Below are 13,888 nucleotides of genomic sequence, written 5' to 3'. Positions count from 1 at the left end.
GAATGATTAAAAAAAAAAACATGCTGAAAATGAGGCTTCAAAATCACACAAAATATTCAGATCAAGCCACGAAAATATATTTACTTATATCCTCCAGTGGTTGTAAGACATCGCACTAGGTTAGCCACCTGCTAGCTTGAGAGCTAACGCTAGATGTTTGATGAACCCTCCTACATTAGCTTAGCGCTAGCTAGCTGATACAACAGAAAGGTTTAAAATTTTAAGATCAAACATACACCGACCAACGGCGGAACTAAAGTAAAGTCAGTTATTTTAAGCTAAATAAAAAAAACGAACTTTTGGCGTAAGTGCTGTTTAAAAGGAATCTTCTGTAGCCTGCCAAGTTCCTTGTCAGTTAAGACTTTCAGGGCCTTCCACATTCATTAAGGAAACACACTTTTGCACTATCCAGATGTGCACAAGCATCCAGGCAGGGTTGTATTTCCTGACGTCAAGCCGTCCGTTTTCTTCAGAATGAGTCACTTTGAAAGGGAAAGCACCCAAAGCCAGCGGACCAGACGCTGAACTCTGAATGTAGGACGCGGGTGCTAAAGGGCGAGCAGAAGCCGCTGGGTCGCCGGCGGCGGGCTAGCTGGCATTCTGGTGTCACAAGAGCGTTGCGACGTCGCCTTTGATAAGAGCAGCAAACATGCCGGTGACTCACCGCGGCCTGATCGTGCCCGCGAAACGTCTCATTAACCGTGATGAGGCGTTTACTTTTATTCTTTATGAGCGGGAGATTATCTACCATCGCATACGCTAACGATTCAAAGCGCCATCTCGTTTTTTTTGATCAAACGCTGATGAAAGGCTCCGGCACAATACCGGAAATCAAATCTCTCCTCATCACTATGTATATTTTTCACGCCGACTCTCTCTTTGAAATGCAAAACAGACGACTTCAGCCACGAGTCTCAGAATTCTGAGTTTGCCGACAACATATTTCATCTCTCTCTTGACTGAGAGCGAGATAAGCAAAATGGATGGATAAAGCAGGGCGCATGCCCCAAAGGGAAATGTGGAAGCTGGGCAGGATTTCCAGAGTTTAGCCGTGTGAATAATTCAAAACCTGCTCTGAGCACCTTTACATTAAATCGACTCCAAAAAGTTTCATAGGACTTGTGTTTCTTCAACCTTACAACTGCGCTTTTGACTAAAACATGATTAAATATGAGAGTCTTCTCGAAACAGATGGACTCCAAAGCCCCTTAAGACAAACATAGTCGGAATATGTTGTTAAACCAACAAAAATAGACAGACACTTCATAGCCAGATGGCCTCACATCTCTCGGGACGCTCAATTTCCTTCCATCATTTGAACAGAACGCTGTATATGCGTTATCGGGCGTGAGGCCATTTGAAAACGTGCGTAGGATGAAAGCAGAAAGCATCGCTCATCAATTAGGAATGATCAGAAAATGACAAATTAATTTACTTAATGGTGTTGGTGATGAATCGTCGTCTCGCGGCGCCCAACAGCAAAGGTGCCGAGTTCAAGTTTGTGCATTGTAATGGAATACAAAAGACATCGTTCAATTTACTCAACGGTGATGTTATTGTAAATAAATGAATTAAAATAGGTTTATTTCTGCTACATTTGCTGGAACTCGAATTGATTTAAATTATATTACTTTTGGCCAATTAAGTCAGAAATCCAGTCCATTTGTGAGTCTGGTAAATCACATTATTTTACAGTTGATTAAATTTGAATGTATTTGTTTTAGTTGGGTTACATTTTGGTTTGGTTTGATGGATTTGCTTTATTTGATTCACTTCCATTGTGTTTACATTCATTTGAACTGATTTAATTGAGTCACTTCCGGTCAGTTCGGTTTCAATCCAATTGAATTCCATTTGAAATCGATTCAGTTTGGTTCAGTCCAGTTAATGGACTACAAGTTGGCTCGGTTCAGTTGATTCAATTCAATTCTCCTTGGTTCAATTCTGTTGGGTTTAGCTTGGTTTGCTTTGATTGCCTCAGTTTGAATCCCTTCTTTGATTTCAACAGCACATTTACTTCTGCTCCATTCAGTTTTTGTTTCTTTCCAGTTTGTCTTGGTTTGATTTGTTCAATTGAGCTCATTTTCTATGTGATCTGCTTGTGTTCCATTTAAATTGATTTGATTTGAGAGACATCTGGTCAGCTCAGTTCCAGATGAATCCCATTTGATATAATTGCCTAAATTTGATTCATTCAACGTTTAGTTCTGCTTATCTGATTCCATTTGTTGTATTCACTTCTGATTATCATTGTTCAGTTCAATTTGTTCAACTTTTAAATCACTGCTGCTCAGTTCAGTTCCATTCGATGAAATAGACTTGATACACTTTAATTCAGTTCTGCTGAATCAATGCGATTTATTCACCTTTCAAGTCACCTCTGGTCAAATCACTTCAGATTCATTCAGTTCATTAAATTTTATTTTGTTTCGGTGCGGTTCGGATTTGCAGTGTCTGTACCATAGGAGCCGATTCGATTCAACTGAATCCATTTCTTGTGATTTCAGGTCCAATCAATTCCAATTTATGTGCAGTGATATTTCACATCACAAGTTACATTAAGACCTTGTTTAAGACCACCGTATTTCACTTCACACGAGCAAGCACAAAAAAAACAATGGGCGGGGGGGGGATAAAATCCGAGAGAAACCTTGAACGGCACCACAAGTCATCCGTGCCCAATCCGCCTTAGCGAGACAAGTTGCATTTCACCATTTCCACATTGTCGTTTATCACATCCCCTCGTGAACACCGTTTGTGTCCCAGTGTGATGACTGACAAAAGGCATCAGCATCTCTCCCAAAGTGACACACACGCACACACACACGCAAATTATAAAACATCCAATCGCCACTGCGTTTCACCGTCACTCATCATCACCAGCGGCGGAATCGTTATCCCGACTCTCACACATTGCTCTCTCTCTCTCTCGCATGCCTTCAGCGTCGCCCTCCTCGGGGGGATATGACGGACACTCGGAGCAGCCCGACGCAAAACTAAATTGCTAAATCACTTTGTCCCACTTGCAAAAAAAAAATAAAATAAAAAAGTGATACCCACACTAACGATCCTCTCGGAGGTGCCCCCTCTGGAGATAGTGGTCCCGTTGAGTCCCACCAGAGACGGAAGAGTCTGAGACATCCAGTTGGTCACCATGGCCATAGTGCTGAGCACCGCCCCGATCTTCAACATGGGCACGCTCATCTTTGCCTCCTACGGGGGTCCCCCCCGAAATGGCCCGACAGCCCACCCTAGACTCTCAAAGCCCGGTCCGGTTCGGTTCCGACTCAGCCTGAGCAGGAGCGGGAGCTGATCAACCAGCTGATGTGGTTACCGGACTGGCCGCTTGCTCAGACCTGTTAGAGGAGAGCAGCATCACGCAAGAATCCTCCCTCTCGGAATGACATCCTGAGCCTCACCCCCGCCGCCCCTCCCTCACTCCCTCCTTTCCTCCCTCCCTCCCTCACCCTCTCGCCTCCTCGAGATTCAGAGCAGCACATTGGCCGCCTCACGTCTCATCCCCTCCCAAACAGCTCGTCCCCATTCGGCTCTCGCTGACATTTCTGTTCTTTTTATGACTCGCGACCCGTTAAAGGCGTGGACATCAAAGCGTGCCGCTCATTTCACAAAACCCACGCGTGCTCTGCGACTTCCCGCCGGCATCGACTCCCATTCTTTAGCGGATCAATGCGGGAGGATGTTTCAAAAGGTTGCCGGCGGTTGGCGGGTGAGACATCAGCAGGTGGTCCGGCGAGCCGTCAAGGCGGCTGCTGTCAAGCCGTTCGTCAGCCGGTAGCGTGAGGTCTCATTTGTCAACATCGGCCTGTCCTGTTGATGCTCTGAGAACATCCGAACAGCAGCTTGATGGAAAATTGATAGCTCATCCGTCATGGCTTCGCTTTGCAAGCCCCGTGGCACCGAATTAGAGTGATGCTGTCACTCTGGGCAAAATAGGGAATATAATGGCAAATAATGAGTGATGCATTATAAGATATGCTAGCAATTCCCTGATAGCGGGCAAATTGGCCTCTTGGTGACTTTCAGAGGCGGCATAGGGGATAATAATCTGTAGTTTTAATCTTAAAATAGTCAAATTCTATTATTCCAGCCTCAAAAGTGACAATGAGGGGAGGTGGTCCTTGCCCCCTCCCTTTACACACTAGAACAGCCCCTGTATGGAGCAGCGGAAGAGACATTCAAGTTCAGAACTTAATTCAAATCATCTCTACTCCGCTGACACCGAGCCACCCAGTTTAGAAAGTACGTGAAGTTTGAGGCTGCATCAATTGTTAATTTTAATACATGCTGCGGGCCACAACAAAACGTACAGCGAGTTAGAACCCTTCCCCCCCCGAGGGCTCTACTATGTGTCTGATGGGATGTCTGTCACCTCATCACCGACAATGGGGTCATTCTTTGGAAGGAAGCGGCAACTCTAATGGTGCAAGGAGGAGCGCTCAAATAAAACCATCAGGTCATCTCCCTTCTTGGCTCCTGCCTTGCTGACTTATTCATTGGCCCACCTGTCATGACCCCCCCCGGTCACACCATGTGAGTGATATGAGCACCTTCGGGGTGTCTCTGTCACACGACAAGAGATTCATTAAAAAAAAAAAAGTCAGCACCCCACTTACAGGCTCACCAACGCTGAAGCCAGAGTGCAAGAGTGCCCCCGTGTGGCAAGCAACGGCAGTACATGCCATTTCCAAGCTCATCAAGTCCAAACCTGGTGGCAGGTAGCTGTCACCTGGCGGCAATACATGAAGGAGATGACGGAGGGCATGTGACAGCCTTGGTTAATGTCACACCATTTGCAAAGTGCAAAATAGACACAAAGACAAAAATAGACAAGGAATTAGAACACCTCCGGGAGGTAATATTTTTGTTACTCTGCACTTTTAAATACACTCGCTGGGTGGCAGCAGAGACTCAAGCATGAATTCAAACTTAAAGATGCCAGAAGTTTATTAGTCCAAGAGAGGAGAAAATCACTATCTCAGATCATTGAACTTTTGGCACGAGGAGCATGCTGGATAATTCACCGATTAATTACCTCTGCCAAGGAGGTTGTTTTCGCGTGTGTGTTTTATTCTCGGCCCGCTTAATTTTTTATTTACACTGCTAATTGCATTTTTGGGGCACAGTGAGCAATATATTTGAAGGTAGATTAAAACTTCAGAGGTAGTTCAGTTTACAGCTACTCTGTCTGGCACATTTAATGATGTCTGACACCCTGTGAAGGAAAAAAAAACACACTTTCATTTCATTCTGGCTGAATGTTCACAGCCATTTAAGTTGAACTTCAATAATGGTCGATTCTCTGCCCGCTCGAAGGCCATTATCTTCAATTTTCAGCTTTTTGTTCTCACTTTTTGCGGATTTTTCCTTCTTGCGCCCAACCTCTCGCTCTCCTCTCCCTTGTAGCCATGATTTATATATAAAAAAAAAAGAAACATTAAAATGTAGATTTGGCTTTGTCTCCTCCTCTCTTACATGATATTAAAAAAGGAAGAAATCTTCATTGCAAGAATAAAAACTGATATATTTACATGTCTATAAATTCCTATCGTTATACCCAAATCTGAAATCTACATACCTATTTTATTTTTTTTTAGTGGCTCCGGGTTTAACATGAGTAGAGCAAAATTATGAAAATGTGCAATAATGGCAGCACTCGCGAACGCCCGTGGAGGGCAGTGGAGCATCACGAGCGCCAAAATCCAATGTGACTCTCTGGCTGCGGTCAGAATAGCCAGCGCACAGGGAGGGGGCCGACTATTCTTCCCTAAACAAGTCATAATTTGATAATTACATGATAGCCATAAAGACCCGCTACCGTCTTAATGGATTAGGAACCAAATCAATTTGGACACGTGACCTCTTTGCCATGGCAACAAAGTAAATGGCTTAAATAGACTGTTGCTCAAGGTTGAGGTGGGCCGGCTCGGCGCCGTGTTTGTAATTTATTAAGAGCTCCTGTGGGCTTGGGAGTAAAAACAGCAGCGGGAGTGCACATGTGTGACAACCTGAGTGCAAGAAGTGAGTCATTGCACGTTGAATATGCTCGTTATTCCATAACAAATGCGGGAAATGGAGTCTCTTTAAGAGACTAATAGCAGGCCGGGACATGCTGTCCAGTAGAACCTCCGCGTTGGTAATAAACAAGTCCTTGTATCCTTGTGTTGAAGTTCTATTTCATGTAAAAGGCCGCAAAATGTCTCCTACTGCCTCAAACATCATTCGTGATGTGCGAGTTAAGGCTTCAGATGCTTTGAACAAAGCAGCATCGCTAGCACTGGCTCAATAGTGCTTAAGTCTAATAATAGCCAATAAGAGCGAGCGATCCGTCCCTCTGTCGGCTGAACGTGTGGGGAGGCGATCAATACAGTAGGTGAGCGTCTCGCTGAATTGATTGTAAATCGCCCGCGATGAGTCCATCCGTTGTCAGCGTGTCACATCGAGGCCGGATAATCGAGAAAATACGCCGCTGATGACAGCCTAGCAGGCACTTCTCCTGATAAGGACTAAGTACAGTATGACTCCACTTGTGACCTGACAGCCATGTCGTGTAATTTGCCGTGTTGGGAATAGTAGCTAGAATTGTATAAAGTAGTGCTAAAATAATACATTTGATTTTATTCTTTTTTTTTTCTGAGGAGGTTTAATACTCCAAATCAAATTGAGGACTTAAGATTTATGTCTCATTACAATCGCCCTCAAATTCATCATAGCTCCTTTCATGGCAATCTCAGCAATTCATTCTGAATACGATTATTATTATTTCGGGGTTATGGCCGCTCAGGAAGGCAGGCGTCATTGAGAGCAGCAGACAAGAGACGCAATCAGCCGCTATGTAACCAAGGACCATCCCGACTGTTTGGCGCCTGAGCGCTGATTGCGGGATCCGGCCGAAAAATCTGGATGTAATTGACACCCATTGATGCCTTCACACAAAAAACAAGGGTGGAGGAATGTGCAAATGAGTCCAAGAGTCCATTACGTATTTTCTTTTTCTTTGAATAATATACCTGTGTGTATTGTAAGATTGTCTCCATGTGTTGCCACACCATTTTTGTTCAAATGTGCTTAAAAGATATCACAATTAGCCTTGTTAGCCTGTCAATGGTGTTTTCAAGTACGTGTTAGCATTGAGCTACCTGGGCATTTCTCAAATTTTGAAAAACTAATCTAAACTACCCAGATATCCACCAAAACTTGTAAAAATATATTGATATTCATAAGAGGCGGCGAAAGAGAGAGAACAAATAAAAGCAAAAAAAAAAAAAAAACGAGCAAGACTCTCAGCGATGCATTCGAACTGCCCGAGGTGATTGAAGCGTTTTCTGCTCCGTATGCAGCAACCCAACTGACAGACTGCTGAGATGCTGCCAATTACACTCTGGGTGACTGACTGCAAATTTGCTGCATATTTTTGTCGAGGGCTGCAAAAAGAAAAAAAATATTTTCAACCGTATCCCATCGGCTACCAGCGCGCGTCTGTGATGAACGCACACGAGGCTGGCTTCTTTGTGGCAACTGAAGCCTCCATTTGTATCCGCTATCTCCGGGTCATTAACGTGCAGAGAAGTTGTGACATTTAATTAGGGAGACATTATTAGTGCTACACAAGGCGTATTGTGCACTGGCGAGCAATCCCGAAACGACCTCTAACTCAACGTTACAGCCGAATCCGGTAAAGCGCAAATATGCTTAAGCAGAACACTAAACAACGGATTAACAAATGAGTTGATCGCGGTGTGTTGTGGTACTCCGCCCCTCCTAACCGTTTATTTGACTGCAATTAAAAAATTCATTTAATAGGTGTCCCAGCTTGCAGCCAAAGATAAAGAACATGTGAGGGAAGCTTCTATGATTAATGTTCAAGGAAATGAATGATCAATTTTCAGTCAATTAGCAAATGTTTTTGTCCCAATTTATCGAGGCACAAGCCCACAAAATAAAGGAGTCGGCCGCTGGGGTCGCGTGTCGTCATCGGGCGGCGCCATAGACGTGATATTGAAAAATAAAGCGCCGATGCCATCTGTGGTTCATCCCCCCCCCCAATACAAATCTGCTGGGCTGGTCGGTATTATTTGTGAGTGCAACCACAAAGGCCATCGCCGACATTAATATTCCATCCACAAAAGAGGGAGCGGGAAATGATATTCATCGCCACGCTGCAGCAAAAACTCCTTTGGCTATTTTTCATTTGCTGTCTTTAAGATACAAATGGACACCTCCAATGACAATGTTGCTTCCTCCTGGGAGTTGCGATTGTTGACTTGAGCCTGATTGACTCCGCTAAAAGGACGAGGATGCTTTCAAAGTGAGATTCAACCTCCAAGCTGGGGAATTACATCCAGAAGAAATAATGAGATTTAGAGGCTAACGAGAATTTAAATAACACTTTGTGTTCAAAGTCACCTGCAGTCTCTGACGATCTAGCAACTGATAGACTAATTAAAACTTTGTTTTTGTGTTGTTTTTAGGCAGTCCAAAAACAATTATTAGTAGCCATTATGATTCATCATTATGATTTTGGAAAGATATTAGTGACAATGCTACTGGACACAAAAGGTGCCTCAACACAGGTAGACAGAAAAAAAAAAAACCATTAACATTTTCTTTATCCAATGCGAAAAATTGCAAATATTTTACTGTAGTTGTGAAAGTCTTCTTTGGTTGCGTCTTCATGACTCCATCTTGAACGAGTCCGATTTTAATGGCTTCACCTCATTAATCGCCTAATGAGAAATGGCATTTTTCGAGAGCTGCTAGATGGAAGTAATTCGCACACATTTTTACGTCTGTTTTGATCAGATCATCACAGCTCTATATTCTCGTCCCGTCGGAGTAATGGCCGAGCCAGAACACACCACGATTAAATATGCTCGTCCACCACTCGCATTCAAACTTGAGGCCGAGCGACGAGCTCCCGCCGCCCGAGGCGTCAAAGCTTAAAGAGAGGCGAGACCCTCTCCTGAATACCACCTATTCATTTTATCACCATTAGCGCCGCTCGGGCACTTAGTTCTTTACTTTAGACCGAGAATTACCGCATCAGATCCTCCGGCAGAGTCTGACATGATCATTTCCCTCTGATGAAGCGAGGCGAGGGAGGAGGAAATGGGTTTCATACAGAAAGGAAGATAAGTTAATTTTTTAGTTTTCTAGCAAAGCATTCAACATTTTGCTTCCTCCTTGGATGAGTTCCCTTCCGCAAAACGGTTCATCAGAATAATTTCCGACAGTCGCAACGTCCGCACGACTAAGTGTAACCTTTCTTTCGAGATGAGGCTCGACGTCAACCGCCTGACAGTGGCGGATGGAAAACACATTGATTAAATGCTTCCTTTCGCCCGCCCTCACGCCAGCCGGGTTCCGCCACGGCGCCGAGCTCTCTTCTCTCATTAGCCCGGAATAAAAACTCTGCTGCCGAGTGAGTCTGGACCGGGCGAGGACAGCTGTCGCATTGAAGGTGGCGAGGAGAGGATGTGTTGGCATAATAGCGGTATGGCTCAGAGAATTTCAAGGATGGGGAGGAAGAGGACTCTCTTATCAGCTGTCCTTCAGTCCGGCCTGGAGGCAACGTCCATTTTTTTTGTCTTTGGGTAAAACTCAAGTGCGACGCCCAATTAGCAGCAATCTAGCCGAGCCTTTTGTGCTCATGCACAATAGGCGCTTCGGGCACGACGGCCATATTTATATTCCAATCTTCTCATCAGAAAACCCACATTGCTGGGCTCATAAAAAATTCATGGTGCGGAAAGGCAAGGTCGCACACAAGTCTGGTCAGGAGCTGTCGTATGCTGCAACGGCCACAAAAAGTATGCATGTAAAAAAAGATCTTTGCAGCCGTTCCATTGTTGACCTTTTCGAGTCATTGATTTCGGATTTTGACCACTTCAGTAGTAGCCTGTTATTTTCCAAGCATCTTACAATATTGAGCAAATAGCCCAAAAAAAAAAAATGCTCACCTGACCCGCCCACATGTGATCCCCCGTCTTGCTGCTTGTGAATTTGCCAGTAGAAAGTGCACAGTGCGGGAATGAGGCCGAGCATGGGCGTCCCCGGTCAGAGCGTTGTCCGAGGAATGTCACTTTTGTTTAGAGTCGCATAGAGCCGTGTGGCCTCCGGCGGGCACACGCTGGCTCAGAAGGAAACTGAGCAAGTGGGGAGCTGGGAGGGGAGGGGGGGGGGGAGTTTGAATGTGATATCAAAATTATGTTTATATTTCGCCCGACCTTACACTTGACAGCAGGGTGCTCACCAAACAAAAACACGAGGAAGCATGGATGCATTATTTAGTCCTAATGAAAAAACATGGCGGTGAGAGAAGGTCACAGAATTTTTTTCGCAGAGCTTTGGAATGACGATTTACGAGCACGGACCTTGTGACCGTCACAAGGTTTTTCTACAAAACAGAAAACAACATGACAGAGGTCATAAAGAACAAACCCCATGTTGGGATTTGAACCCAGAACCTGTGTGATATTGCCCACTAGGACACTATTCCACTGTAAATAACCCTCTTCCCACCACAACATTAACACAGAGAAGCTAACAATCCATTACGCAATCACTAAATCCCAATGGCATGTTCCAGCACTTTCTAACACGAACGCGAAATCGCGGCCCACGGCTGATGTCATTCAAAGAGAAGTGAAATGTCTTTTCCGTTGCACCTTGGAATCATCATGTACAATCATCCGCTACTTTTCAATCCCGCCAACAAGACGACAACATAATGCAATGCCATTATCTGCGTATGATTGCGAGGCGTCCCGTTGGTGCATAAATGGTTCGAGGAGGGAGGGGGCGTGAAGATGTACTTTCGACACGTGTAGCATAATCTTTCCCAAAACGACATTTAATATTATTGTTAGCCACATGTTGAGCTTTGAATTTAGCATATTTTTGCTAGCATATTTTGACCGCGTCACTGTGACGGTCGCTCAATCCAGTTTTCCACCTCGTGGCCTTGTTTGTACAAAACACCCGCCAGTTGCCCTTCTTCACACTCAGTAAAAGACTTTAAGAGCTCCAGTCTTGCCGCTAAAATGTGCCGGAGGCACTTTAACGAGGTTTGCTGCTCTTTGTAAGAGTGCCATGTAATAAAAGACCGTTTCCAGATTTTCCAGCCTTGTATCGGTCGCTGTTTGATCTTGACTCGGCTTTGAGATTTTAGGCCAAAAGTTTCGCAAGGAGGCCTGCGGAGTCGTCGCAGATGTCCGTATTGGACCTGCGCCCACGCAGATGTTTGCCCTGCCTCGCTGTGACGGATTATTTTCCATATCAGCGTCATTGCTTGAATGTTTATCGTCCATTTATTGATTTTACTTATGTTCTCAGACTCATTTAAAAAAAAATAGGATGATAAAAGACAACCCGCTAGCATAATTTTTAGCATTAGCTTGTTTTTTTGCAGTACCTGCTTTATGGTTTTATAGTTACAGAGAAACCCTGGCTGAGTTCCTCGTCTCATTACAGCCATCTGGAATGAGGTAAACAACTTAATCAGCCCTAAATGCCGCAACTCCTCAAATCTTTTGTTGATCGTAACTCCTGGAGCGAGAGAGCGGCTGCTAGCTAAATTGTTGCCAAATCCAGCCTGTTATGTACACAAGGGGCGCGTGATTCTTTGCTTGACGATGACAACCAATTAACTTTTCAGCTCCGCTGCACTTTGGTGTTCGCGGCGGCAAAAATGTTGCCGTCCATCAACCAATAACCGGCAACCGCCCGTCGTCCTCAGTGCATATTCTCAGCGTCTGATTTCTGTCTATCAGCTTTAGGGCGACGTGACAAAAACACAAAGCGAATTAAATTACTCTTAATATTTCATTTGGAGCTTGAGTGGAAAATATGTGAGCAACACAGTGGGGGTGGGGAAGGTATCAATTCTGCATTATTTCAGCGCAATCGGCCTCGAGACGGGTAGTGATGCATTTTCATTTAGCCGTTTGAATATTTAATGTAGCCGTTTACAACAAATTGTCCCTTGAGGCCATTTATAGCGTGAACTGTCTTTAGGGGGGGGGGGGTCCACAACCAGTGAGTCATGAGCTGCTTCTTAATTATTATTATTTATTTATTTTGTTAAAACCCACATTGTTTTTCCAGACTTCATTTTTACATCAAATAATTTACTTTTCTCAGCCTCAGTTTTAATTTGATCATGTTACTGGTAACCTATCAATACAACAATACAATGACGTAGCTCCCCTTCTGGGTTGGAAAAGGTCACGTGTATGTCGTGCCACATGAGATGTGAAGCCTGAGCAGCAGCAGCAGCAGCGTGTAAGGCCCGTGCAATTTTGCAAATGTCACACTATTTATTATACTGCGAGCACAATACAAGCAGTTCTGCACCAGATAACCCCGCAATGGATCAAAGCATATTTAATCCAATATAGACTTAATCACGGGTTGTTAAGTGAAATTACTCTCGCTTGCAGTCAGCCTTGAAAAGATTAACGGGATTAATTTGCCTTGTGTGGACTCCTAAGAGATGAATGCCCTCAGGGCCAGTGGGAGGAAGAAAAACTTTTCACTCTTGAATTTTATTCCTAACATAAATATGGATGTAAATTTACAGTATACATAGTAACAAACGCTTTTCTAGGGCAAATAATTGACAGCGCCACCGTTTGGCTTTACAACTGTCACATCATCATCCGTCACCTTGGACAAAATTGGGCTGCCGCGCGCACTCGTGTTCTGCTGTGAAACCAATCCGCCTCGGCTCAGCGGACACAACATTAGGTACACCCATGGCATCATTCTGTCAAATTCTGACAGTAATGGGTTTTTTTTTTTTCAATATGGTCACTGCCCAAACCTTAGGTACACCTAGAGGCCATTTTGTTATTTTCTCGGAGGAGCATGCGTGCTAGTTTTAATAGAAAAATAAATCATCCATCCATCCATCCATAGCGTTTGTCCTCATTCATGCCTGTGATTGAGCTAAAGCTAGCTGACTTTGGGCGAGAGGCCAATTCAAATTCACATCAATGGAAATTAAGAGTCAGTTCCTAAACGGAGATTCCAAATCCCAAACTTTAGAGGCAGCCATGCTTCCCAAAATAAGAAACATGCTTCTAAATTGACCACTTGTAGATTTGACATTCTTTTGTTTTTAGAAAAGCAGCCTTTTTCCATTCCAAATTTGCAGGTGTCAAACTCAAGGCTCGGGGGCCAGATCTGGCCCACCACATCATTTTATGGCTCGCACAAGCTTAACATATGTGATGTTGGACTTGTGGCAACAAAAAATATGCCTCAAAGGTTCAAACCATCATTACGTGTAAAATCTGACACTTTAGCTTAGTGAGAATCGAAAGTATTTTTGCCAGCTCTTTTGTGTGTGACGCCACCGAAGGAAATCTGATGATAATCATAAAACTGCAAATATACAAAATGTAAGTTATTTTAGCAAGATTTTTTTTTAAATCAATTTCATATATTTTTACCATAATCACAAAACATGCAAAAAGCCAGCCATGAGAAGTTTCAAACTAGTATCATGTCCGTGTATCCTACCTGGCAGGACGTGACAGCTGACATGACCAGCAGGAACATGGCACTGAGGAGATGCATCCTCATCCAAATCTTTTGCTTTCCGCAGTTTTCCTTCCAACCTCCTCCTCTTCTCCTTTTGCTGCTACTGATCTCTTCCTATCCCGCGCTCCAGCAGCCTCATCACTTGGGGACGAGGGAGGGGGGGCGAGGGACGCACGCACGCAGCTCTGCCCGGTTCACAGCCGGCGTTGCCTCTGCAGAGCTGCTGCTGAATTTGAGATGGGCTGGAAGGTGGGGAAAGGGTCCGATGCTTGGAGAGTGTGTGGGGAGTTGGATGATGGTGTCAACGCTCACTCGCACCCTCCCT

The 13,888-nt window shown here is 44.4% G+C and overlaps 1 protein-coding gene across 2 annotated transcripts in view; it reads right to left on the bottom strand.

Moving 5' to 3' along the window:
- olfm2a (olfactomedin 2a) overlaps positions 1-13,888 on the bottom strand; it is a 26,593-nt gene extending 12,705 nt beyond the window's left edge. Inside the window, exon 1 of one of the 2 annotated variants that reach the window (XM_049745531.2) lies at positions 13,543-13,888. In XM_049745531.2, the coding sequence (XP_049601488.1) occupies positions 13,543-13,605 (63 nt within the window). In that variant the 5' untranslated portion in view covers positions 13,606-13,888. Of the gene's footprint in view, positions 1-3,060; positions 3,392-13,542 lie in introns of those variants that run through there. The other variant, XM_049745530.2, reaches the window with a different exon arrangement.

Source organism: Syngnathus scovelli, chromosome 16, assembly GCF_024217435.2.
Source record: "Syngnathus scovelli strain Florida chromosome 16, RoL_Ssco_1.2, whole genome shotgun sequence".
Taxonomy (NCBI): Eukaryota; Metazoa; Chordata; class Actinopteri; order Syngnathiformes; family Syngnathidae; genus Syngnathus; species Syngnathus scovelli.
The sequence above is the reverse complement of the archived record's forward strand: the minus strand, read 5'-3'. Positions and strand labels throughout refer to the sequence as shown.